A 26850-nucleotide genomic window follows, 5' to 3' on the forward strand; every position below is an offset into this window, starting at 1 on the left:
TCAACACCTGTGTGGGGGGAGTACATTTCTGTTTTTGGTGCTTGTGGATTTGGATGAATTGCTTGTTTGACCAATGGTTTTTCTGTGACATTGAGGGTCGGTCTTGGCACGGCGGCAGAATCTTTAACATTCATGTGGGGGGAATAAGTTGTTGTTTTTGGAGCACTAGCATCCAGCGTTTTTTTTGTAGATACTGCTGCTAGCTCTTGTGTAGCCGAATCCTCTGCCCGTGCTTGTGGATTTGGATATATTACTTGTTTCACCAATGGTTTTGCTGTGACATTGGAGAGGGTTGGTCTAGGCATGGGGGCAGAATCTTCAACACTCGTGTGGGGGGAATAAGTTTTGTTTTTTGGAGCACTAGCATCCAGAGATTTGTCTGTAAATAATGCTGTTCGCGCTTGTGTAACCGAATCTTCTGCCCGAGCTTGTGGGTTTGGATGAATTACTTGTTTGATCAATGTTTTTTTTTTGGCAGTGGCGGAAGTTGGATTTTGCGCAAGGGCAGAATTAACAATCCCTATGTTAGAATCAGATGCTTTTGAGGTAACGGCGTCAATCGTCAATCTTCCTTGCCTGGTAACTGAGTCACTACGGTCAGTGACTGGGCGTATTTGCTTTTGCACATATTGCAGCAAGTACTCAGGATAGATCTGGTGCTTCTCGAATACGACAAAGATGGAGGGGTTTTCCACGTTGTCCACGCAGCTGTCGAAGAGGTTCACGTGTCCTTCGTCTTTTGAAGGAGGTCGCCTGAATTTGGAGCTGCCTTTGGTGAAATCTCCGACCAAAACCCGAGACACGAACATGAAGCGGACGTCGGATGTGCCGGTGTAACAGTGGGAGTATGAAGCGTTCCGGGCAAAGTAGCTTCCTGAAATTAGAAAGAAAAAGATGATCAAAGAGTCTGCTATATGAAAGGCTTTTTTCTTTATGAGGCTTGAAGAGTTTTTAAGTTTTAGTACAATTTTGTTGCAAAGGGTTTACTTATTAGATACAAAACCTTTTTTTTTATTTTATTTTTTTAAATCAACTAGGAAGATATTTGACTGACATGACAGTTTTAGGTGATGCAGAAATCTTGAATCTTACAAGTACTATCAGATAAAAATATTCCGCTTTCAGTTCACCAGATCAACAAGGTCAGTAAAAAGGACAAAATCGGATCTAAACTCGGGCTATGCAAAATGTATAATAGGACTAACCCATGATCAAAACAGGAGAAAACATGAACAAAAGCTTGGTCTCCAAGTCGAACAAAGACTGGATCTCTAAGAAGCCAGAGAGCCAGAAGAAGTTACCCATTGATACATCTGTACATCCATCCATCCTCTTCCACTTCCGCCGGGTTGTGGGGGCAGCTGTTGGAGCTGCCCATATTACATTGCACCAGCCCCTATGGCTCCACCTGCAGGTGGTGGGGTCCACGGAAGGACAGCCTCGTGGTTCTAACCGGGCCTGTTGGTCTCTCATAAGGGGCTTCTGAACTGCTCTTTGTCCGACCCAGGACCTGTTTGCAACGGGAGACCCTACCAGGGGCATGAAGCCCCCGAAAACATAGCTCCCAGGATCATTCGGGCACTCAAACTCCTCCACCACATTAAAGTGACGGTTCCAGGAGGGGCCCATTGATACAAGCATCACAAATTAAAAAACACTGCATTGGTCTACAGCTTTTGTAATCAATCACTCACTTACAGATGAGTGAGTTATTCATTTATTCTTCAGACACAAAATCACACAAATAAAATAAGGACACAGATATAATGCACTGGCTGCAGCAGGTATAAGACTGCCAACGTTCAAGTTTCTCACAAGAGAGCTACTGTCACAAATGTATACAAATACAAATGTATTACAGGATGTCTCACTATGTGATAGGGCATGAACGACTGCTGACTTTATAGTCAAGAAAGTCGACGTAGAGTCAACTTGTCGAGTGATGACGTCATCATATTAACAACGGAGGTATAACGCCTAATTAACAAAAGTATAACATGTTCACGTCCAAATCCGTCATGTAATAATGTAGGCTCACATGTAAGCAGGGTTTACAGCGTATTTTCTGAGTTGATATACAATATAGTGGCTTATTACCATTTACTAGGTTTTAACCTATTTTTAGGTAACGCTCAGTGTTTACCGGCGCCTCCAGAAACAAGCAGATCCGCGTCCTCTCCCCTCACTCCTCCTGGCCTCCTCTGGCCTCTCGTCTTCCTTGTAAATCCAAGGTCTGAAGTAAACAAACTTTCGGTCCCAGAGTGTTAGATTGTAGTTGATTCCACGTCAATGACCCCTCCAAGAACCGCCACCGACGTGGTAGAGGGGTTTGAGCGCCCGAATGATCCTGGGAGCTCTGTTGTCGGGAGCTTCGTGCCCCTGGGAGGGTCTCCCAGGGCAAACAGGTCCTAGGTGACGGGTAAAGAGCGGTTCAGAAGCCCCTTATGAGAGACCAACAGGCCCCGTTAGAACCATGAGGCCGTCCTTCTGTGGACCCACCACCTGCAGGAGGAGCCATAAGGGGCTGGTGCAATATGATTTGGGCAGCTCCAACAGCTGCCCCCTGACCCGGCAACGGACAAGTGGAAGAAAATGGATGGATGGATCCACGTCAATGAGTCCGTGAGACAGAAAAGTTTGCGTGTGCGCGATGGGCCGTGGTTTGCGCTGCTGACGGTGGAGACTGTCTCGATTTCAGCTGAGCTCAAGTGACTACGCGGGTGAAACTCTATGTAGAGCATAAAAAAAGTGAATGCTAACCATAATAGATCCATGACGCTAACCGCTGTTTATTGTCCGAAACACGGAAAAGGGGTTCCGCCTTGACATTAATGTTAAAAGTAGGTAGAGAGAGGGAGGCAGGAAGAAAGAGATTAACACACGACTAGTCGACTCTCTAAAATGAGGTCAACTAGTCGACTAGTCTGTTCATGACCTACTATGTGCACAGTGAAAGCAGAAAGATCATCACTGTCCCTTCTGCCCTCACTCAAGGACATTTACAGCACTCGCAGAGCCATCACTGGCGACCTCTCTCAACGCCTGTGTCATGATTCGTCTTTTGTTCCCCTGTTTTTGTATGTTTTGTGTTTTGGTCTTGTCCTGTGTTTTATTTTGACGTGTGGTCTGATTTTGCTTTACTTCCTTTGTGTTAATTACCTGCTCCGCCCTGATGTGTTTCACCTGTGCCATGTTTCCTTTGTCAACGTCAGCCCCAGTTTGTTTGAGTTTTGTCTTCACTGTATTTTGTTATTTTGGTTTTCGTCATTCATTAAACATCACTAGTTTTATTGCAGTCCCGTACCTAACCTGGTGACAACCTGTACCTAAACCTCTGCCTCTGGCCACCTACAAGAAGGTATCGGAACCTCCAGCCTCGTACCACTAAACTGGTAAGCATTACCCCTTTTCCCTCACTCACCACCACTATTCTAGTCCCCACTAGTCCCTTCTTGCACAGAAAAAATAGCAGAAAAGTTTAAATTGAGAATTTTGCGCAAACTCACCCTGGCCATAAAGCGTCCCGTTGACTCCACACACTCTCCAGTCAAAGTTCGTGGCACAAATGGCATCCACAAATTTGGGGTCAGTCCCGTGGAAAAGCTTCTTCTCCAATACAGGTTTTCTGCCATTGTTGTTCTTCATGTGAATCTTTTGCCTCATGACACAATAACAAACTATTTAGTTTACAAAGCCATTCATTAAAAATGAACAATTTAATAAAACACTTACAGCTGAAAGGCCTCCCACAATTGTTTGTTCTGAATCCTTTCTATTTGGATGATGTTAAAACTTTGCATGGTCTGACAGAAGAGCTGTTGGATCTCGTTATATTCTTCTGAGGACGACTGCAGGCTCACTCTCTATGAAGAAAAATGTAACAATCATCAAAAAGCGAGACTTCGTACAGTATATGATTCATATCGTTATACAATAAATGCACAACAATGTCATAGGATTGTATTGTTTTGTATATTTTCTCCTCACATGAAACAAGGCTACAGTGTTAATGTTTATGGGCAGACTTAATTCAATGTTGCGCTGCATCGACATGTTTATCCACGTCACGGGCCGAGCCCAGAGGCTCAGCCCGGACCAGAGACACTAGAACCTGGACTGCGGGCCATAGAGACACTCATGGGGCCCGATCTTGTGCATTAAAACGGAGACGATAGCGTGACATTTTGCGCTCAGTAGGAGCGCACTTTGTGATCTTGCCACTCCAGACTTAGCGCATTTAAGTGGGTGGAGACACACATTTTCCTCCAACCAGATCGACTCCGCATCCAGGAGAGTGGCTGTGTGGTTGTGTGGGGTGAACATGTGCTTTTGTTTTGCTTCGCGTTCACGCTAAGCGCGGGCCGATCCGCGCCACAGCGGACGCTGTAGCTCTTTTTCTCTCGAGACATGAACATCGTTTAGCTCACGATGGGGTAAATAAAGTTTTTAGTTTGACCTGTGAGAGCATAACCCCCAAATTCCACATTCTCCGTGCTCGCCCCGCTCCGCTCCGTTCCGCTCCGCCCCGCTCCGCCCCAACCTCCGCAGCTAATGCGCTGCTATATTGAACGTTCAGAAACATTCCACATCGTCCACTCCGCTCCGAGGGGCCTAAGTCGCCTCTCCGCCACTCCGCCTCGCCACGATAAAAATACGGATCAGCTCTATTTTCAGGTCCGTCTGCGCCCCGTCAGCTCCGGCCGGATCAAGCTCCACAGTTCAGACCGCACCAAACGGGAAAGAGAACGACAACAATATCCGTATTTTCAAAGTAAATACCCTCCGAGCGGACTTTATTTTAACGAAAATGTCACTATTTCACACAAAGTGACCTCGATAATTCCCTCTGGGGAGTTTGTTATCACAAAAACAATCACACGACCCGGTTAAGCTTCTGTTGCTTTCGTTCACGTAACTTTTTTTTCTGCCTCTCTCTCCCTCGCGCATGAGGGGCACAGGCTTCATGCTTCAACGCCGCATAGCTCGCATGCTCATAAATAGTTGTTTATTATTTTATTGGGAGGTTTATTTCTCAAAGTCGTTGCTTTGTGCCCGTGCTCCTCCTGGCGGAGAGGACCGGGGCGGACTGAAGTGGAGACAGTGGGCATTGATGTCGCAGCCGTTCGGAGTCGGGGCGGAGCGGAGTGGAGCTGAGCGCACAGGCGGATGATGTGGAATCCCGGGGTAAGGCTTAAGAAAGAACGCAAGACAGCGCAATGTAAACGAGGAAGTGCATGTCAGCCGTGATTCCATCAGTGCGGTCACCTCCTCTTGTGACGCCCCCTCACAGGTGGCGGAGGCGAATGGCACATATAGCTCCGCCACTCGGAAAATAATTCGCCAAGAGCCTGCGCCGCCCCGTGCGCCGCCACAAGATCTGGCCCATGGTGTTTTTATATATATATATATATATATATATATATATATATATATATATTCTTTTTTAACAAAAGATCGCTGCTGCGCAAACTTTGTGTGGATGGCTTCCCTGCCTCACACCCGCCGTGTACCGGGAGACCGGGAGTCACCTGGGTCTTCGCGAGGCCCTGCTCCGTGTTCTGGCTGGTTTGAGCGTCAAGTCTGTGGACCGTACTCCGTGACGCGAGTAGCCCGAGTGTCAAACAACTCCTTCGACAGCTCCACAGCTGTCTTCGGTCCGGACGGGTTCACAAGGTCCAAGTTTGAGCGGCGCGAGCAGGTCCTGCTGACCACGCGCTCTCCTCTCGCCGATCAGGGGAATGATTGAAGCATGTCTCGTCATAGGACTGTATTCGGTCCGGACGGGTTGGTTAGGTTCCGGTCAGCTGTCAGCTCTACGCGCACCTGTTTCCTCCCAAAGGAAGGCTCTGAGAGATGGGTAGTTCTGCCCTCGGCTCCAGCGCTGAGTCCACGGAGCTGACAGCTGCTTTTCGCTGGTTCAGATCATTGTCCAGAGTTTGCTCTGACTGCAGCGCTACATCCACGCCTTTTCGTTTTACCACACACTATTTTTTTTAATGTGGTCAAATTGTATACTCTTCTTTAATTGGCTATTTAGGCCTACAGCTTATTTGATAATCATTATTAGCCTATTTCTTTCCTCCCTCTTTTTTATTTTGTAAATGTGATCTTGGGCTGGTTATGGGTTACTGACAGATTCTTTAATTTTCCTCATGCGCAAATATTTTATATTTCTTGTGTTAAAAACAACTCTTTATCATTTCCTGGTTGGAGATTTTTTTTTATCCAACCACGAAGGAAACCTTTTTGCCGTGTTTCGTGCGTGTAAAACACGTGGGTGCGGCCTCCTGATTATGAATATTTTTGGGCGTTTCATTCAAATGACGCTTGGATTTCTCCGTGGCATTTACCATCAGCTGCTTTTGCGTACGGAGAGATCTGAGCGTAAAGCACAGGTTCATAAATGCCACGTGCACTCTGGCGTATATCGCAAATACACCTACGCATACACAATTTTTCCAGGCAATGTTGATAAATGAGGGCCATTCAATGCAGTCAAGGGCCTGGTTAAGGGAGTTTATCTACTGCATTTGACCCATATTTCAGCAATACTGCACACACAGACCAGGAATGGACCTGGAGCCGTCTCTGTGAGTGCAAACCACATTCAAAGTTAGGGATTACATGGTTAATACCTTGTATCCAGTTTGAGAGATCTGCATTTTGTCCCAATAGTCTGGTACAGCAGTGGAGTCTGTTGGACATTTCCTACGAGTAAACAGGGGTTACAGAACAGTATTAACAGTCTGTGGTAGGGTGGAAAAGGGGCCAGTTAATTTTGGGAATTTTCATTAAATTCAGTGCTGTCAAAACGTTAAAGCTGAATAAACAATTAGTGAACAATTTGTTACCCATTAATTCTGTATTGGAACAATAAAAATATTCATAGTGCGAGTCCCCATATGTTATGTCAAACAACACAATACATGATCCCCAACTTTCCTAAATCTAGATCTCAGATCAAGATCTCAGGCCACCATTTTTACATACTGAGATGTTCTTGCTTAGACAAGTGGATGGGTACCTGTCTTTGTGCGTGCCCTCAGCCATGCAAAACAACCAAAGTTGTTGCTAGCATTTGGCCTCTCCCAATGTATTCCTATGGCTCCAAATGGGGGTGAAGTTGGAAGCTACCACATTCTTCCACTGGCACGCACAAAGACCAGACAGGTGAATATCCACTTGTCACTCACTCAGGCCACGACAGACACTGACCAATAGGAGGAATAAGTTGGGAAAGGAAGACGGCCTCAGGCTGGGCCATATTAAACAGAACAGACCTAAATAAGAGTAATCTCACAGACTGACTCGTGGCCTCACAGACTCTTTAAACAGTATAATATTGAACACACTTAATGACTCTACACATTGTGACTCGACATCAGGTCGAGCCATTAAGAAAACAGACATGGAGTAAGTCAATTTAAAAAAGCTCCTGTTTTAATGTGCCAAACATGCAAAATGGCGTTCTCTTCAAACCCTGATGGTCAAACATGGCCATGATGATTTAGTCACTTCTCATTTTTCCAGTGAGATATTTAAATGTATTACTATTAAATCTGATTCTCCTGATGCAGCTTATATCTGTTCTACTGTTGAGTTAATTCCCTTTTTATTCCCATTTAATTTGCATAATTTCCCATGGACAATTTTCAACTTTGCATTACCATAGTCTGTGGCTCAGGGGGTGGAGCTGGGCTCCTGCTATAGCTAAAAGATTGACATTTTATTAAGAATATTACTTCTAGGTTTTTTTTAAATACATTTTCTGAAGCGAGAAGGCTGTATGTTAATTTGGGCGTTCTGCTCTCACAAAATTCCACCCGATGGGCGGGGGGAGCGATAAAAAAAAACATCCGTCGTTGCCTATTTCACTTCCGGTTGATTTAATGTAATGGCGAATATGGCTTACAAGCAACTGACAGTGCCTGAATTGCGTGAAAGGTTGAAGAGAAAGGGTATTTCGAGTGTGGGGAAACGAAAGGAGGAATTGTTGTTGCTAGTTGAATGAGCGGATGGTGTTTATGAAGATTTAGAAGAAGATGATGGCGAGCAGAGCAAACGAAAACGTCTGTGTGTGCGAGTGAAAGACGGTGACAATGTGAATGAAGTTCAGCTGAAAGGGAAGAATGTGATGATGAATGATCTTCAACTATAGCTATACACATGATCTGCAGAAGGATCTCCCTAGTATTTAAGCTCATATCCAGCCCATATGTCCGAATGAAGGACTATTATTTGTGCCAGTGGACAATGGTTATTCCAGGTTAGCCCCGTTAGCTTGTTACAATCGCCTACAGCTCATTGTTGATAAGTCTGCAATAAACCACAAATGTATCAAGCCTGGCTCAGTGTGTGATCATCTCAAAGGCTGCTTTATATAGTTACCGGCTGTATTAACGTTATTATTGCTTAATACTTGTTTTCACCGGATCTATGCGCTGCTAAGGAGCTAGTTAGCTCCGGGTGAGTGGTTAGCAGCTCGGCTACGGACTTATTTTTGACATAGCTGATGTTCTCACGGTGAAAACACAGACTCGATAAAGTTGTATTGGGCAGAGAGATAATCAGAGGCTGTCAGTGTTTATGAAATGGCTGCTTTTTACAATAGTCTCCCAGGGACAGCTCACAGACCCCAGGGGCAACGGTTAGTTATCCGGCCCAGCCTTCGAGGCTCCGAGCCGTGGCTAAAAGTGTCCGCTGAAGGCAGGAGGGAGGCAGGTACGAGCCCCAAATGTAGGGAGTCGGAACAGTCAAAGTCTGCATCGTAAAATATCAGCAACTGAATTGTATTCCTCTCTTAGCAGAAGATGAAGCCAGCAGAGCGAGCGAAAACGCTCCAGCAGAACCGGAACTTGCAAAGACGATTTGGCACCCATAATGCACCGCAAAATTCAGTCGCTCCCCCGCCCATCAGATGAAATTTTGGGAGAGCAGAACGCCCGATGCTGTAAGCTTAGCGGTATTAAACACAAAACCATCATATGGGCGAGAATGAAGTTTAATTCTGACTCATCCAAACTGTTGCTGTGTCTTTAGGCAAAACAATTCTCCTTTCCTCACTTGTCTGCGCACTCTTGAGCACGACTGAGTGAACGCTGATGTGTGTGAGTGAATGGATACTTGATTTGAAGTGCTCCAAGTGCCCTTGGAGGTAGAATAGAGCTATATTGTGACAGTTTTCTACACTGTACGATGAATGAGCTGTACCTCTTGGATTGGGCCTCAGCTGCAGAAACAAACTGGGGGCGTCTCCTCACCAGCCGCTTAGTGCTGTACGTCAGGTTGGTTTGAATCATGTCTGAGAATATAGGAAAAGACAGGGTGAAGCGCTTTCTAATATGATAATCTGCACTGATGACCACTGCAGGTTCACCTGGGAAGCTGAGGGAATATCTATGAGAGCCAGCAGTGAACTCCACCACATCATTATCCTTTTTCAGATACATCTCCTCGAGCTGTTTACTGGTGATGCTGGGCAATTGATGCTCACTCGTCTGAAAAGGGGAACAAGAAAAATTACTACTTCCTGAATTTAAGTCCAAAGACAAGAAGAGAACTCCTTAATTAGTCCCACAGTGGGGAAAGATGCAACAGCAAACTACAAGAAGCATTATTGGAATCAAATATGGCGCGTACAAACACTATTATGTAATACCCATATGGGCACCAATAGAATAATGCATATATTTTAATTTTACCAACTTACAGCCCTCTTAAAAAAAAATGGAATTACATTTTATTTCATTAATGCATGTTTCAGTCATCCTAAATCAGTCAGTCTTTTGCTCTAAACATTGCCCTTGTACCAGTCCTTGTCAGGTTTGTCCATGTAACTTTATTACATCCATTTCAATGCTCCTTTTGGCTCCATTATGTACATGAGCACATTATGACATTAGTGCCACAGTTCAGCCAGTAGGTGGAGACTGTGCGCCCTCTGGTGGTATTTTGTTTACACAAATTTAATGTCGACGTTACATTTGTGTTAACAAAATACCAATAGAGTTTAAAAACCTGAATAGTGTGCATTATAATTAAAAGAGGGAATTTCGGACATCCAGGTAAACTCACACTTAAAGTCAGACAGTGATTTAGTGGTTAATTACCAAACATTTGGCCGTGTGAATCCAGAAATGTCCAGTTCCATCGAACATAAGAATTGTCTTTAAAGTGTAATAAAATCACTGACATAGTTACTTACACTGGCTGCATACTGGCACCACTTGCCACACTCTTCCTCCCAATACCAGAGCCAGTCGGTCGTGAGGATAAAGTCGGGCTCCAGCACAGAGTTAACAGTAGAGAGACGCCTCACTTCATCTGATCCACACTTCATGGTGTCAAAATGCACAGGAGGCCTGGTGGTGCTATAACGGTTACATAATGCATTAAAATTATTATTCTAATGTAAGTAGTAGTACTAAATGTATGTTTTCCCAGGGACAGGCGTCAGCACTTTATGACTAATTTTAGACTGTGCTGTGACTTTGAAGAGAAACTGATTCAGAGAATCATCCTATTCTCTTCTTCAAAAGTACAAAGATGTTAAAGGCCCTATGGCTGTTTTGTCTTTGTCTTTATTGTGGCCAGCTTAAGGCCCACCTGTGCAATATTCATGCATCTTGAATTCCACATCTGTGAGATGGGATGGATTATCTCTGTCAAAGCAGAAGTGCTCACTAACACAGATGTAAACAGATTTGCTTTTTTGTTTTAATTTCCTACTAACGCTAAAAACACATTCTCATTCATCCAGGTCTATATAGTACGTGTTTTTAATGGTATGGGAAGCCGTGGTACCCGGACAGAATCTACATAGACAACGAGAGAACATACAAACTCCATACAGAAAGGCCCCGTCCGGCTCCGGGATCGAACCCGGGACCGGCTGTGAAGCTCGAGCTGTGCTAACCGCTGCGTCACTGTGACAATATTCGTGAGAGGTGGGTCTGCTGCGTTTATAGAAATGTTTATATCTCATCTCATATCTTCAGTGTCATGTACCTGTAAGTGTTTTGCGGGTCACAATAGTCTTCCTCGATCTTCTCATTGTCAGCCATAGGAGTCCACTGCCTGCTCTGTTTGATCTCCCATCGGTACGGCATCTTGTCATGAGCTTTGAAACATTGATCTGTTACAAATATCAGTTAATTAATATCCAAATAACATTATAGAGCACATTTTAAATTAGTCATTAAAACTGATTTAATGACATCATTAAATCAGTTTTGAGTGTGCTTGACTCACCTTCATGTTTACAGTGCCCTTTGATGAAGTACATGCAGATCTCAGTTTTATCTATGAATGAAGAGTTATTTTTAATAATTAAATAATGATAAAAAGTGTTTTCATGTTTTTCCCATAAACCAGGGAAAACTAAGTAAAACAAAATCTAATCTAATCAGTTGAAAAGGATAGCCTTTACACTTAAAACATATAATTTACCTCTTTGTCTTGTGCCATTTGTATCCATTTCGGTATCAACCACACCCAGGGGGTCTCTACAGGAAAATGTTCTTTTAGCTAAATTTTCGCTATTGAACCGACCGTCCTTCTTATCCGCTCTCCTCAGCGCCTCTTTGTTTGCATACACAGACCTTAAAGTCAGAATCAAATGTTCCGGGACTTGTCTTTCTCTCAGGATTTTTAGCGGTTGTGGGGCGAGAAAGTCATGTGTCCTGAAGTAGGTGCAGTCAAAGGTAAGATATTTCTCACAAATGTGGAGTCTGTGGCAGCTGTCGGAGCACCGGCCGTTCAAGGCAAGGCCCTTATTGTAATCGAAGCAGATCTACAAAACAGAAGAAAAAAACACATGGTTCAGTTCAAGTAAAACTTCTGTACGCAGGCAGATACAAAAATGTTTGGACACATTTTCTAAACAGAGAAGCTGCAGTCCCACATTCCATCTCCTGTGTTTGGACAACAGAACGATTCTTTATAAAACAATTCTTTTTAAAACAATTCTTTATATAACCGAAGTAAATGTCCACTTCATCCACCAGACTGACGATAGTTACACAATGTGCAGGTTACAAAAAGAAGATATTAATGACTACTACAACAAATATACATATACACAAGAGTTATATTTTAGGGCAACCCTAAAATGTCAGGCCAAAAATATAATAATAGAAATGAAATCCACATTAAAATGTTTTATCTACTGCTATTATATATTTTTGGGTTGATTTATTAAAATATGCTTATTTAAAGAAATAAAGCATAAACACCCCTCTGCACTAAATGATTAGGTCCGATGTCTCGTTGCTGTAGCTGAGCTCCGCTCCCTCTCCTCACAGCGCTGTCGCACTCTGCTCGCTCTGCTCTGTCTCTCCCTGGAGTTTAAACTTCGGTGCTGGTCTTCAACATCACATACGGAGTAAATAATGATTGTAGGAATTTAATAGATGTTATAAAGAGGCTCTCCACATCACAAGCTTTTGGCCCATTAAATTTGTTTTAAAATCCGTCTCATATACACAGACTTACACCGGCTGTTTGTGCAGGAGGGCGGCAACTCGCGATGTATTTCTCGCTGTATTTCACATGAATGAGTCACTATAGAATCATCACATCCACTGTTAAACATTTGGCAAGGTGTCCTGGAAGAGGTTTCAGACTTTAGTTTAGTCTGCAGCCCGTGTCACAGCCCTGTGTCAGTGAGAGGACAAAGGGGCAGAGCACCGGCTGCAGAGGACCAGGGCTGGGCTTCCACTGAGAACCACTGACACTGGACATGTCTAACACAGCCTAAAATCCACATGACAGGTTTTTATTTCTATTATTCCAGATGATTGATTTGATCATATTATATCCATCCATTTTCTTCCGCTTTATCCGGGGCCGGGTCATATTATATTTGTATGAAAATATAGTTGATTTCATCCGTTTCATCGGTGACACAAGAGGGAGAAATTCATACAGCTCTAACTCACTGGTGACACTTCTGCACACTAGGAAAGCAAAATAAATAGTTATAACTGTCACATGTGTCATGATTTGTGTTCTGTCCCCTGTTTTGGTTTGGTTCCGTGTTTAGTCTTTTATTTTGTCATGTCTGTTCTGTCCTTGTGGTTTTGCTTTGCTTCCCTTGTGTTGATTACCTGCCCCGCCCTAATGTGTTTCACCTGTTCCCTGTTCCTTCTGTGTTTAGACCCCTGTGTCTTCCCTTGTCCTTGCCGGTTCATTGTGTTTCTGTTGGTGCGTAGTGTGTGTCCTGTTCTGGGTTCCTGTGCCTGCCTGTACATTTATTTGCAATTTCGTCAGTTCTTGGATTTGCCATTACATTTTCTTTCAACTTGTTTTTGGCTGTTTTGCGTTTGGGTCTAATCTCCACCTCACATGTGACAATATGGTCTTGAAATACAATTATGCCACAATCAGATTAGCATGTTATATAAATTGTTAGAACAAATGTCTCATTTTGAATATATGTATTTTTACAATTATGTTGCAATGAATAATTAGATTAAAAAATGCATCAAATTACAGAGGTTCGGTTCGAAATTTTGTGAGCGCGAAGCCCCTCCCCCTCAGGTGCTAAGCACCCCTAAAGTTGAAATCGCCCCTGGTTGAACCCATCTTTCTGCTGCAAATTGCACACCTGAGCTGCAATTTTGTCACTGACCACTAGATGACAGTGGAATTACACATTGTTGATTGATACCTGGGCAGTACTTACAGCTGGCAGCAGCGTAGGCACAGCTCAGGCCTGGTCAGCCATACTCCACGAGCACTTTCATGCTGTGGACCGAATTCAGATCACTGGAAAATAGGCATCGTCTCCTGCAAGACGTTTTACAGATCACAGGTCCAGTTAGACCATATCAGATTATGCAGTATCAAAAAGCCCTCCAGTGTTAAGCCTTTACTAGTAACCTAGCATCTAAAGATGCGTTTTCTCATTGTGCATCAAAATATCTGGATATGAACAGACTGCACACAATCTAGAAACATGTATAAAGTATTAAGAGGAAAATTATTGATTTTCTTTCTTTGTACGTGATATACTGGCTACGAACAGCCCAAGATGTAGGCCTACTCTCATGCCTCATTTACACCTCGTACGTTGCATCCACTGCCTGTTTTACGTACGTCTGCCATAACAATAGGAATGAAATGAAATTAATTTGGTGGTTTACACCTGTCCGCTACATCTACGGCAGGAATACGCATCGATTCTGTTTTTGACAGGCGCCGGAGCGTAAGGTCGGGGGACTGGATCGACCTCAGAGGTTAGGATTAGTGGCCTGTGCCACTTTCTACAGAGGCACAGGCGGTTCCTCAGGTTTGCTATCAGGAACCGGTGTTTCCAGTAAAACCTTCTCCTGTTCGGTTCCTCCCTCGCCCCACGCCCATTTTCCAAATGTGTGTTTTTTCAATGTAATGAGATATGGCCTACATTTTTTAAACCAAATGCGATTATCTAAGATACTGATGGTCCCTAAAACGACCAGAGTTCATAGCGGCGCCTTCAGCGTGTTCCTCCCCAAACCCTGACTGAGCGTGAAAACCAACATGAAACTCACCATGGTTGTTGACCGTCCATGAAAAAAGAATAAATAAAATGAAAGGAAATTATAAAAAAAAAAAAAAGCAAATGAAAAATTAACCGTTTCCAGCTAGACATTCACAACATTAACAATGTCTATACTATTTTGGATTAATTTAATGTAATCCTCATTGGAAATAAGTGCTTTTTAATTATATATTTTGATTTAAAAAAAATAAGGTCATTGACCTCAAACCATGGCACAGGAGTGTATATCCCCCTTTGCTCATATTATGAAAGAATTGCGTATTTGATAAACTACTACTTTTCTTCAGTTTCCTGCACTATATATTTAGAAGGCGTAGTTACTGCTCGCAAAGTAAAATGTAAGTAACAGATATATTTACCTAAGTTGGGTGAACTGACAGACTCCAGACAGGAGATGTTTTTGCACAGGTGCAGATCCCCGCAGGTGCCCGGACACTCTCTGGGCCGACACAGCCTCACGAGGCTCCGGGCCACCACCTTCGACGTCCCGTTCAACGAGCACGACGCGAACTTGTCATTTCCACTGATGAGTTCATACAGAGTCGAGGCATCACCACGGACGGTATATTTTAGACAGAAGATCCTTCGTTTCGGCTGCTCCCTGGTTGTTCAAACTGAATTTTAATAGCCTATGTCTGTCTCCATCATGGCCCGGCTAGTGTGACTGAGTGCTGTTGGCTGAAAGCCTTTCGACTTATGAAACACAGGAATCAGGAAACTAAATTTAATTGTCCTAAAAAAGAAGCAGTGCAGTCAGAGCACGAGTATGTCGTTCACACAGCTGTCGAACCGGTTCACTTTAGAAGATAGTCCACATGTAGCAGGGCATTTATAAATCCGCCCTTCGCCTAGAATTTTTTTTTAGTCCGCCTCGGTTTTTTTAAAAAAACGGCATCCACACCAGTACTAAGTAACTCTTCCCCCTAGAGGCCATAAGCGCAACTGCAGGTGTAGTAGCAACGTACAATTTTTTTACTTATTAATTGTCTTGGAGAGTAGACAGGAAAGGTGAAGGGAGAGAGGGTTACTGTGCATCCAATTATACAATGGAAATATTTTTTTTCACTCAAACTTGGCTGTAAATACTGTTTAAAGTGACGTTAGCCCGCAGTTAGCTTTGCCCGTTAGCATGTTAGCTTCTTCTTCGTGATTCCATTAGTGTGTATTGCTTTCTCCGCACCGGTGGCAGTCAAGTTGCAAACATGGTTTTCTGGCCAGAGACACCAGGGGGAGATGAAAGACCCTCCAATCATCCCATAAACACTTGTATCGCCCCCACAGGGACTACGGAAAGGATTTATTAAGGTAAACACGTTACTTAGTACTGCTTTAACCGCGTATATGCGTTTTTTCATCATAAATTGTTCAAATCGCTCCACAAGTATCTGCACAGCACATACATTATTTTGCATGCAGCTGTATACACTGTAGTTGTTAGACCTGCCTAACAATTGTGAGACATAGGATACAAAGGCATTTGCCATTTTTTGTAATCTATTATAGAAAACGCTATCTCAATGGCCGCCGCCTGGGCGCCGCCATGTTTATTTCCCATACCGACTTTGAAGCTAAGCAGGGAAGTGCCTGGTTAGAACTGGGATGGGAGACCGTTTGGGAACACCAGGAAGCCTGGCGACAGTACTGAGTGTGTGCGTGGTTGGTGGTGCTTGTGGCAGGCATATCGGGGACAGGAAGAGAATTGGAGACAGGAAGAGAATCGGAGCTAGCGAACGCTGGAGAATCGGGGCTACGGTGTTTAGCGCATGCGCAAGCCTCGCTTGTTTACGGCAGCTCTTATCTCACAGATGGAGAAAGTGTTAATTAGGCAATGTGTAAATTATGTAGGCTATATTTATGTAAAATACATTGAAATAAATAATTGTAATGATGATGATAGAAATGATAATAACAATTATGAAAGATTTGACAAAGCAAAGCAGCTTTATGAGGACCTAACCTATTTAAATCTTATATTTGGCTGCCTTGTGTGTATATATATAGGCCTATACATATTATCATAGATTGTACATTTTTTAATAGTCAATTGTTGTGTTTTTGTTTAGTCAAATCTGATCGTTTATAATTGTTATTATAATTTATATCATCATCAACATCATTATTTTGTTTATTTGTATTTTCTATAAATATACACAATTGACAACTTGTTGTTCTGTTGCTTTGTCAAATCTTTCATGATCGTTATTATCATTTCTATCATCATTACAATTATTTATTTCAATGTTTTTTACATAAATATAGCCGACATAATTTACACATTAACACTTTCTCCATCTGTAAGATCAATAAAGTATCTATCAAAGAGCTGCCGTAAACAAGCGAGGCTTGCGCATGCGCTAAACACCGTAGCCCCGATTCTTCAGCGTTCGCTAGCTCCGATTCTCTTCCTGTCTCCAATTCTCTTCCTGTCCCCGATATGCCTGCCACAGTGCTTCTGTCCGAGGACAACCCGCTGTCACAAAAACGCGAGTGCACGAGATCTGACTGCCGTGTGTGCGCGCGCATCCAAACGGGCCGATGTGTGCGTGTGTGCGTGTGTGTGTGTGTGTGCGTGCGTGCCCAAAACCTGCTCAAACACGAGCCTCTAATCAAACGCGCTGCTCCGACTGATTTATCCTCCGTGTGCGTAAAAGCGAAAATGAAACTACTACTTAACGAGCGCATGGCCTGCACTGCTTAGTTTTTTCCTTTTTTTTCCTTTGCTGCTGTACCATTTGTTTTCTATTTTGCTTTCACGTATTGTGAGCCCAGAGGTACATTTTATTCTAAAGCAGCTTTGAACGCATTGCCAATTTTATTGTAAGGTTATAAATACTGTCTAACTACGATCATTAGGCTATTTCAGTTCAAAACCTACTTGTTATTTTTTTGATTGTACACTACCGTGATGCACCAAACCACGGGTCCTGCACCGTGAACCGAACCGTTAGAGCTGAACCCCTAATATTTATCCATAATTATTCCACTGTCTCTTGAATCCTGTTCCCCGAGTTTAGCGAAAATATTGTCGTAGTTTATAAGAAAGGAGTGCGGGTGCATCAAACACTCCAATTGCAGTTTGTTTGAAATTGTTTTTTGCCTTCATTCTTTTACACATTTTGTGGCCATAGTTTTTGGAATGGGTTGGGAACCACTGGTCTACAGCTGAACTGTGTGACGGGTTGGACATTTCTTTGTAATCACTCACAATCTAAGAATATCAAATGTGGAGACTAGCGAGGCCCGGCCAAAGGCCGGGTCTCAGCTAGTCGTCAGATAAATGGCTACAGCGAGTAACTTTCTTGACCAGACTCGCCGCTGACAGACTGACCTGGCACGTAATAACTCCAACAACGGCAGCAGCGAGGACTGTGGCATTTGTCCCACCGTTTCCTCCGGGACGACAACTTCATCTCCAAGTTCTCCTGCAGAAGCGCGTCCCGGTGTTACGCCGCAAACTGCATGACTGGCCAGAAATGCACCCGCGCTGTTATGTCTTCGAGGAACATGAGTCCAATTATGAATGGCTTTCAGTTTTTTTTTAAAGCAAGTATTACAGCTGAAAAACTTGTTAAATCAGTATGCACTCACAATACTACAATTCCCAACATTTATTGACAATTCATGAACAAAAATGCATAAGGCAAATAGCCATACACTGTGTAATCTCAATAATTAACAAATATACAGAGGGGATTCTGGCATAGCAACAGCATAGCAGCAGAAGCCAATTGAGTGTCAATTCTACATTACCCGTATCTCTTTGGACACTCGTTCAGTTACCCAAAAAAAATGAAGTAGCCTACAGTATGTGCAAACCATCTGTGAGAACATCAGCTGTAAAACATGAGATCAGTAAATGATTTAAACAACTATTGTGAAAACGCAAAAAAGGATAGATTCACATTCTAGAATCTGATATCTTTATCTGATAACGTTGGGCAGTTTGTGTTGTTTTAATGACTTGGTAGTAATAAATCGCTGAACACTTTTGACAATCAGAGTGAAACAGTCTTTGAACTACATTGTTATGGAAGTCATAATCAATAACAATAGATACAGACGGCATCTCGTCATAGAAGGGGGCGTGGCTTCGCCGAGGGGGAAAATAGAATCTTTAGGAAAACTCAATTTTCCACTCTTTTTAGCCATTTTCTGGTGGAATATGAACTTATTTATCACATACAAATAAAGTCCAGTGTAAATCGGGCCCATTTGGATATTTTCTCACAGCAGATTGTTCAGTAGAAGTGGAAAAAACAGCAGTTGTAGCTAGCGCTAGCTAACCGTTAGAATTAGCCGGATGATAACATGTAGCATTATGTTAGCATTCTCTGTTATTTATGTATTTATGGGCTGTTGAACCACTTTGCTCCTCTCCATGTGTTTGTATCTTTATTTATTAGACAACTATATTCTTAATTCAGCACATGTTAAAGTAGTTTTTGAATAATTAGAGAAAGTTTAGATTTTTTGAAAATTGTTTTCCCCCTCAACTGGTTTTCTGTTTCAAACATGACCATATATGGACGATTCCAGAGATGCCGTCTGTATCTATGCCGTTCATAATCATTGTATCGTGATGATGCTTTGATACAGGCCATACTGCACTAGTGGGTTATGGTTCGGTACGACAGTTACTGAACAAGCAGCTCATAATTTTCTTAAACATTCCAACATGTTCGCATAAGAGGCTGGAGTTGACGAGCGGCTCGACGATGCGACTGTTTGGGAGGTGCGAGCAGAGGTGGATGATGCCGTAAAACAAGACGGAATGACGACAGGCTTTGGTGTCAGCGTGGGCCTTGCAGATATTTGCGCCTCCAGCAGACTTTTCCTTTGCGTTTCCAGAGCTTGTGCGAGATTTGTAAAGACTCCTGCCTGTACTCGTGGTTTCGGATGTAGTGCTGGTTTGATCGATGGCTTTGCTGTGACATTGGAGAGCGTCGGCCTTGGCACGAGGGCAGAATCTTCAACACTCGTGTGGGAGGAATATGTTTTCGGAGCACTAGCATCTGTCGTTTTTCTCCTAAATGACGCTGCTAGCTCTTGTTCAAGCCAATGGAATGCCTGTGCTTCTGGATTTGGACGTATTACTTGTTTGACCAATGGTTTTGCTGCGACATTGGAGCGGGTCGGTCTTGGCACGGAGGCAGAATCTTCAACACTTGTATGGGGGGAATATATTTTTGTTTTTGGAGCACTAGCATCCAGCGGGTCTTTTGTAAATAATGCTGCTAGCTCTTGTGTAACCGAATCTTCTGCCCGAGCTTGTGGATTTGGATATATTACTTGTTTGACCAATGGTTTTGCTGCGACATTGGAGCGGGTCGGTCTTGGCACGGAGGCAGAATCTTCAACACTCGTGTGGGTGAAATAGGTTTCGGTTTTTGGGGCACAAGCATCCAGCGTTTCTTTTGTATATGATGCTGCTCGCATTTGTGCAAGCCAATCTTCTGCCCGAGCTTGTGGGTTTGGATGAATTACTTGTTTGCCCAATGGTTTTACTGTGACATTGGAGAGGGTCGGTCTTGGCACAGGGGCAGAATCCTCAACATCAAAATAGGCTGTTGTTTTTGGGGCACTAGCATCCAGCGTTTCTTTTGTAAATGATGCTGCTCGCATTTGTGCAAGCCAATCTTCTGCCCGAGCTTGTGGGTTTGGATGTATTACTTGTTTGACCAATGGGTTTTTTTTGGCAATGGCGGAAGTTGGATTTGGCGCAAAGGCAGAATGAACGATCCCTACGTCAGAATCAGACGCTTTTGAGGTATTGGCGTCAATCGTCAATCTTCTTAGCCTCGAAACTGAGTCATAACGGTCAGTGACTGGGCGTATTTGCTTTTGCACATATTGCAGCAAGTACTCAGGATAGATCTGGTGCTTCTCGAATACGACAAAGATGGAGGGGTTTTCCACGTTGTCCACGCAGCTGTCGAAGAGGTTCACGTGTCCTTCGTCTTTTGAAGGAGGTCGCCTGAATTCGGAGCTGCCTTTGGTGAATTCTCCGACCAAAACCCGAGACACGAACATGAAGCGGACGTCGGATGTGCCGGTGTAACAGTGGGAGTATGAAGCGTCCCGGGCAAAGTAGCTTCCTGAAATTAGAATGAAAAAGATGATCAAAGAGTCTGCTGTATGAAAGGCTTTCTTATTTATGAGGGTGGAAGATGAGGGTTTTTAAAGGGATATTTCAGGATTTTTGATATAGGGCCTCATTGATGGATGGATGGATGGATGGATGGATGGATGGATGGGAAATGAGGCCCTATGCCAAAAATCCTGAAATATCCTTTTAAGATCAAGTATAATTTTGTTGCACAGGTAGCGTTCACCAGATCAACCAGGACTCAAAGTCGAACAAAGATTGGATGGTCTGTACAAATAAGGTGCCTCAGTAAACACTAATGTGCAAAAACATGGTCCCTTCTTGCACAGAAAAAATAGCAGAAAAGTTTAAATTGAGAATTTTGTGCAAACTCACCCTGGCCATAAGCCGTCCCGTTGACTCCACACACTCTCCAGTCAAAGTTTGTGGCACAAATGGTGTCCACAAATTTGGGGTCAGTCCCGTGGAAAAGCTTCTTCTCCAATACAGGTTTTCTGCCATTGTTGTTCTTCATGTGAATCTTTTGCCTCATGACACAATAACAAACTATTTAGTTTACAAGCCATTCATTAAAAATGAACAGTTCAATAAAACACTTACAGCTGAAAGGCCTCCCACAATGCTTTGTTCTGAATCCTTTCGATTTGGATGATGTCAAAACTTGGCATGGTCTGACAGAAGAGCTGCTGGATCTCCTTATATTCCTCTGGGGACGACTGCAGGCTCACTCTCTATGAAGAAAAATGTAACAATCAATATCAAAAAGCGAGACTTCATACAGTATATGATTTATATCTTTATACAATAAATGCACAACAATGTCATAGGATTGTATTGTTTTGTATATTTTCTCCACTATTTTGTAGCCATATTCAATGCAGTAAGTTTTTAAAGAAGTTTATCTACTGCATTTGAGCCATATTTCAGTAATACTGAACACACAGACCAGGAATGGACCTGGAGCCGTCTCTGTGAGTGCAAACCACATTAAAACTTAGGGATTACATAGTTAATACCTTGTATCCAGTTTGAGAGATCTGCATTTTGTCCCAAAAGTCTGGTACAGCAGTGGAGTTTGTTGGACGTTTCCTACAGGAGTAAACAGGAATTACTGGACATTATTAACAGTCTGTGGTAGGGTTGCACAAACTGGCAAAACGTTGAAGACGGGGACGGAAGACGGCCTTAGGCTGGGCCATATTAAACAGAACATCACTTAATGACTCTACATCAGGTCGAGTCATTAAGAAAACAGACATGGAATAAGTCTATTTCTAAATGTAATGTGCCAAACACGCAAAACGCCGTCCTCTTCGAACCCTGATCGTCAAACATGGCCATGATGATTTAGTCACTTCTGAGACTTGGACACTTCTCATTTTTCCAGCGAGAGATATTCAAATGTATTACTATTAAATCAGATTCTCCTGTTACAGCTTGTATCTGTTCTTCCGTTAAGTTAATTCCCTTTTTATTCCCATTAATTTGCAGAATTTCCCATGGACAATTTCCAACTTTGCAATACCATAGTCTGTGGCTCAGGGGGTGGAGCTGGACTCCTGCTATAGCAAAAAGATTGACCTTTTATTAAGAATATTACTTTTAAGGTTTTTTTAAATTACATTAATGATAAATTTATGCCAAGTCAGTTTGTACATGTAAAAGTCTTACTGCTGTAAGCTTAGCGGTATTAAACACAAAACCATCATATGGGAGAGAATGAAGTTTAATTCTGACTCATCCAAACTGTTGCTGTGTCTTTAGGCAAAACAATTCTCCTTTCCTCGCTTGTCTGTGCACTCTTGAGCACGACTGAGTGAATGCTGATGTGTGTGAGTGAATGGATACTTGATTTGAAGTGCTCCAAGTGCCCTTGGAGGTAGAATAGAGCTATATTGTGACAGTTTTCTACACTGTACGATGAATGAGCTGTACCTCTTGGATTGGGCCTCAGCTGCAGAAACAAACTGGGGGCGTCTCCTCACCAGCCGCTTAGTGCTGTACCTCAGGTTGGTTTGAATCATGTCTGAGAATAAAGGAAAAGACAGGGTGAAGCGCTTTCTAATCTATCTTTAATAATCTGCACTGATGACCACTGCAGGTTCACCTGGGAAGCTGAGGGAATATCTATGAGAGCCAGCAGTGAACTCCACCACATCGTTATCCTTTTTGAGATACATCTCCTCGAGCTGTTTACTGGTGATGCTGGGCAATTGATGCTCACTCGTCTGAAAAGGGGAACAAGAAAAATTACTACTTCCTGAATTTAAGTCCAAAGACAAGAAGAGAACCCCTTAATTAGTCCCACAGTGGGGAAAGATGCAACAGCAAACTACAAGAGGAGAGTTATTGGAATCAAATATGGCACAACACTATTATGTAATACCCATAAGTCCTCACAGTCCTCATTCAAAAAAAAAACATGTCTGGAGTTACATTTTATTTCATTAGTGCATGTTTCAGTCATCCTAAATCAGTCAGTCTTTTGTCTTAAGGGCTCTAAACATTGCCCTTGTACCAGTCCTTGCCAGGTTTGTCAATGCAACTTTATTACATCCATTTCAATGCTCCTTTTGGCTCCATTATGTACATGAGCACATTTTAGTATCACAGTTCAGCCAGTAGGTGGAGACTGTGCGCCCTCTGGTGGTATTTTTTGGTATTTCACAAATTTGAAAGTGGAGACCTGATGAGTTTTCTAGACACAAACAGTGCATTTGTCCAAAATATTTAAAAACCTGAATAGCTAGTGTAATATATATATATATTAAAAAAAAGGGAACTTCACACATCCAGCACATCACACATAAAGTCAGATGAATCGTGCAGCTGGATGTTTCTTGATTTAGACGATCGACAGTTTCATGACAGTTTCATGACAAACTCATTTGGTTGATTACAAAACGTCTGGCTGTCTGAATCCAGAAATGTCCAGTTACATCGATCCATCAGACTAATATAATACAAATTTTAAAGTGTAATAAAATCACTGACATAGTTACTTACAATGGCTGCATACTGGCACCACTTGCTGCACTCGTCCTCCCAATACCAAAGCCAGTCGGTCGTGTGGATAAAGTCGGGCTCCAGCACAGAGTTAACAGTAGAGAGACGCCTCACTTCATCTGATCCACACTTCATGGTGGCAAAATGCACAGGAGGCCTGGTGGTGCTGTAACGGTTACATAATGCATTCAAATTATTATTCTAATGTAAGTAGTAGTACTAAATGTATGCTTTCCCCATGCACAGGGACAGGCCTCATCACCAGCAACAGATAAACGAGACGAGCCATGAGCACATACTATATCAAGAAGAAGTTAATGAATTCCTGTGTCGTGCCGTGTCAGTAAAGTCACGTGACCAACACCTCACTGTGTCACGTTGATCAGCAGGATCAGACTCACTTCACATTTCATCTATAGTTTCACATTTATCATGACGTTGTGTCTAATTTTAGACTCTGTGCTGTGACTTTGAAGAGAAACTACTCAAGAGAATCATCCTATTCTCTTCTTCAAAAGTACAAAGATGTTAAAGGCCCTATAGCTGTTTTGTCTTTGTCTTTATGGTGGCCAGCCTAAGGCCCACCTGTGCAACATTCATGCATCTTGAATTCCACATCTGTGAGATGGGATGGATTATCTCTGTCAAAGCAGAAGTGCTCACTAACACAGATGTAAACAGATTTGCTTTTTTGTTTTAATTTCCTACTAACGCTAAAACACATTCTCATTCATCCAGGCCTATAGTACGTGTTTTTAAAGGTAGGGGAAGCCGTGGTACCCGGACAGAATCTACATAGACAACGAGAGAACGTACAAACTCCATACAGAAAGGCCCCGTCCGGCTCCGGGATCGAACCCGGGACCTGCTGTGAAGCTCGAGCAGTGCTAACCGCTGCGTCACTGTGACAATATTCGTGAGAGGTGGGTCTACTGCGTTTATAGAAATGTTTATATCTCATCTCATATCTTCAGTGTCATGTACCTGTAAGTGTTTTGCGGGTCACAATAGTCTTCCTCGATCTTCTCATTGTCAGCCATAGGAGTCCACTGCCTGCTCTGTTTGATCTCCCATCGGTACGGCATCTTGTCATGAGCTTTGAAACATTGATCTGTTACAAATATCAGTTAATTAATATCCAAATAACATTATAGAGCACAGTTTATAAATAATTAAATCAGTTTTGAGTGTGCTTGACTCACCTTCATGTTTACAGTGCCCTTTGATGAAGTACATGCAGATCTCAGTTTTATCTAAGGATGAAGAGTTATTTTTAATAATTAAATAATGATAAAAAGTGGTTTCATGTTTTCCTAATAATTAGCTCATCAAAGAGATAGGTGGTAAATCATATAAATAGAAAAATTGGGGGTAATAAATTGGAAAGAGGGAGACGATCATGTTTTACAAAGATAGAACAGGAACTTGCTCACAGCCTTTATGAATGTTTACCTCTTGTTATTTCACATCTAGCTGTCCATTTCAAATAAAGAATTTAAATAATAATGATCATCACACACGATAAACCAGGTAAAACTAGGTAAAGCATAATCCAAAACATAATCAGGCAACCATTTTCTGTTGAAAAGGAAAGCCTTTACACTTAAACGTCCGATATCATGTAAAATCTAATTCTATTCTATTTCCTATTCATTCACGCAGTTCTAAGCAACCAATCCGGCTCTCTGAGCAGCTGCTCCGCCCTCTCCTGGAAAGCGACCTGTGACACCCTGACATATTTTAAGTCAATGTGTCAAACAGGAAGAACCTGATGTCTGTAATGTAGTAATGCCTTACTGCATTTCTTTTGTAAGAAAGAAAGAAAGAAATTTGAGCGTCTGAACAGATGTCATGTTTGCACCGAAAGCTGTGAAGAAGGAGCTCTTTCTAACCTACTCTGGACACCTGTTCTTTTTTTCTTACCTAACGATGCTGTCAAGGAGAAATGTGCGTTTGGCTACGAGAGGTGCAGGACTTTATTCAACCGTCCTAAAGAAGAGGACACTCGCCAGAAGATGGCACTGTTAGTGTTAGCGTGTGTGTAGCGTGTGTGTTAGCGTGTGTGTTAGCATGTGTGTTAGCGTGTGTGTTAGCGTGTGTGTTAGCATGTGTGTTAGCGTGTGTGTTAGCGTGTGTGTTAGCCATTTATGAAGCTGTGTTGCAAATGTCAACTCCTTATATAACTGCATTGTGAAGTAACTTCACTTATTGCTGTGATATTTATATTTCTTTTCCTGCCAATGTTACATGATGGGCAGATTAGCTCAGAGAGAGGGGGCGGAGTTAACTGAATCGAAGCGTCGTGTCTTCCTGGCTTACAAAATACTCCCAGAAAATACTTAGTGCTCCAAAAATAGTGCTTCATAGAGGTTTCAGTTACAATATATCATATAAATACTGATTCTTTACTTTGGGATGGTTTAAATAGCATGATACAGATCCTTTAAAATAAACATATAATTTACCTCTTAGTCTTTGGTTAAATCTTCTTGAACCATTTGTATCCATTTCGGTATCAACCGCACCCAGGAGGTCTCCACAGGAAAATGTTCTTTTAGCTAAATTTCCGCTGGCATTTCCCCTGTTCCCACTATTGAACCGACCGTCCTTCTTATCCGCTCTCCTCAGCGCCTCCTTGTTTGCATACACAGACCTTAAAGTCGGAATCAAAGGTTCCGGGACTTGTCTTTCTCTCAGGATTTTGAGTGGTTGTGGGGCGAGAAAGTCATGTGTCCTGAAGCAGGTGCAGTCAAAGGTAAGATATTTCTCACAAATGTGGAGTCTGTGGCAGCTGTCGGAGCACTGGCCGTTCAAGCCATGGCCCTTATTGTAATCGAAGCAGATCTACAAAACAGAAGAAAAAAATGGTTCAGTTGGAATGCCATAACGTTTCTGAAGGAAAGTACAGAAGTAAAAGTACTGTACGCAGGTAGGTGCTTGTAAAATTAAAAACCTTTTTTGTTTGAACACATTTTCTAAACAGAGAAGCTGCAGTAAAGTCATTATTCGGGAAAATAAAGTCAAATAACACCGGTCCCGCTTTCCATCTCTTGTGTTTGGACAACAGTAAAACTAATTGTACTACTGAAAATAACTAATGTATTTTCAGTAATTGTGTGCACTTCATCCACCAGACTGAGCAGTTACACAATGTGCAGCCCACAAAAAGGAGATATTACTAATGGGCTGCACAAAG

At 42.6% G+C, this 26850-nt stretch overlaps 2 protein-coding genes across 2 annotated transcripts in view; both read right to left on the reverse strand.

Moving 5' to 3' along the window:
* On the reverse strand, positions 1-11528 carry LOC306959937 (protein mono-ADP-ribosyltransferase PARP12; the record flags this gene model as incomplete). The annotated part of the gene is made up of 11 exons (XM_079552192.1): positions 11449-11528; positions 11251-11301; positions 11008-11134; positions 10205-10370; positions 9377-9497; positions 9211-9301; positions 6636-6708; positions 3733-3863; positions 3507-3658; positions 577-874; positions 1-7 (listed from the first exon to the last, which is right to left on the reverse strand). Exons 1-11 carry the CDS (start codon positions 11474-11476, stop codon positions 1-3), a joined length of 1245 nt encoding a protein of 414 aa, XP_079408318.1. The 5' UTR covers positions 11477-11528.
* LOC306959938 (protein mono-ADP-ribosyltransferase PARP12-like) overlaps positions 6621-26850 on the reverse strand; it is a gene marked incomplete at both ends in the record, with an annotated part of 25274 nt that continues 5044 nt past the window's right edge. Inside the window, 17 exons of the mRNA XM_079552193.1 lie at positions 6621-6708; positions 9211-9301; positions 9377-9497; positions 10205-10370; positions 11008-11134; positions 11251-11301; positions 14902-15065; positions 20301-20637; positions 21024-21175; positions 21249-21379; positions 21665-21737; positions 22584-22674; positions 22756-22876; positions 23655-23820; positions 24639-24765; positions 24857-24907; positions 26120-26498. Of these exons, the coding sequence (XP_079408319.1) occupies positions 6621-6708; positions 9211-9301; positions 9377-9497; positions 10205-10370; positions 11008-11134; positions 11251-11301; positions 14902-15065; positions 20301-20637; positions 21024-21175; positions 21249-21379; positions 21665-21737; positions 22584-22674; positions 22756-22876; positions 23655-23820; positions 24639-24765; positions 24857-24907; positions 26120-26498 (2436 nt within the window). The remainder of the gene's footprint in view (positions 6709-9210; positions 9302-9376; positions 9498-10204; positions 10371-11007; positions 11135-11250; positions 11302-14901; positions 15066-20300; positions 20638-21023; positions 21176-21248; positions 21380-21664; positions 21738-22583; positions 22675-22755; positions 22877-23654; positions 23821-24638; positions 24766-24856; positions 24908-26119; positions 26499-26850) is intronic.

This window comes from Gobius niger, assembly GCF_951799975.1.
Source record: "Gobius niger genome assembly, chromosome: 2".
Lineage (NCBI taxonomy): Eukaryota > Metazoa > Chordata > Actinopteri > Gobiiformes > Gobiidae > Gobius > Gobius niger.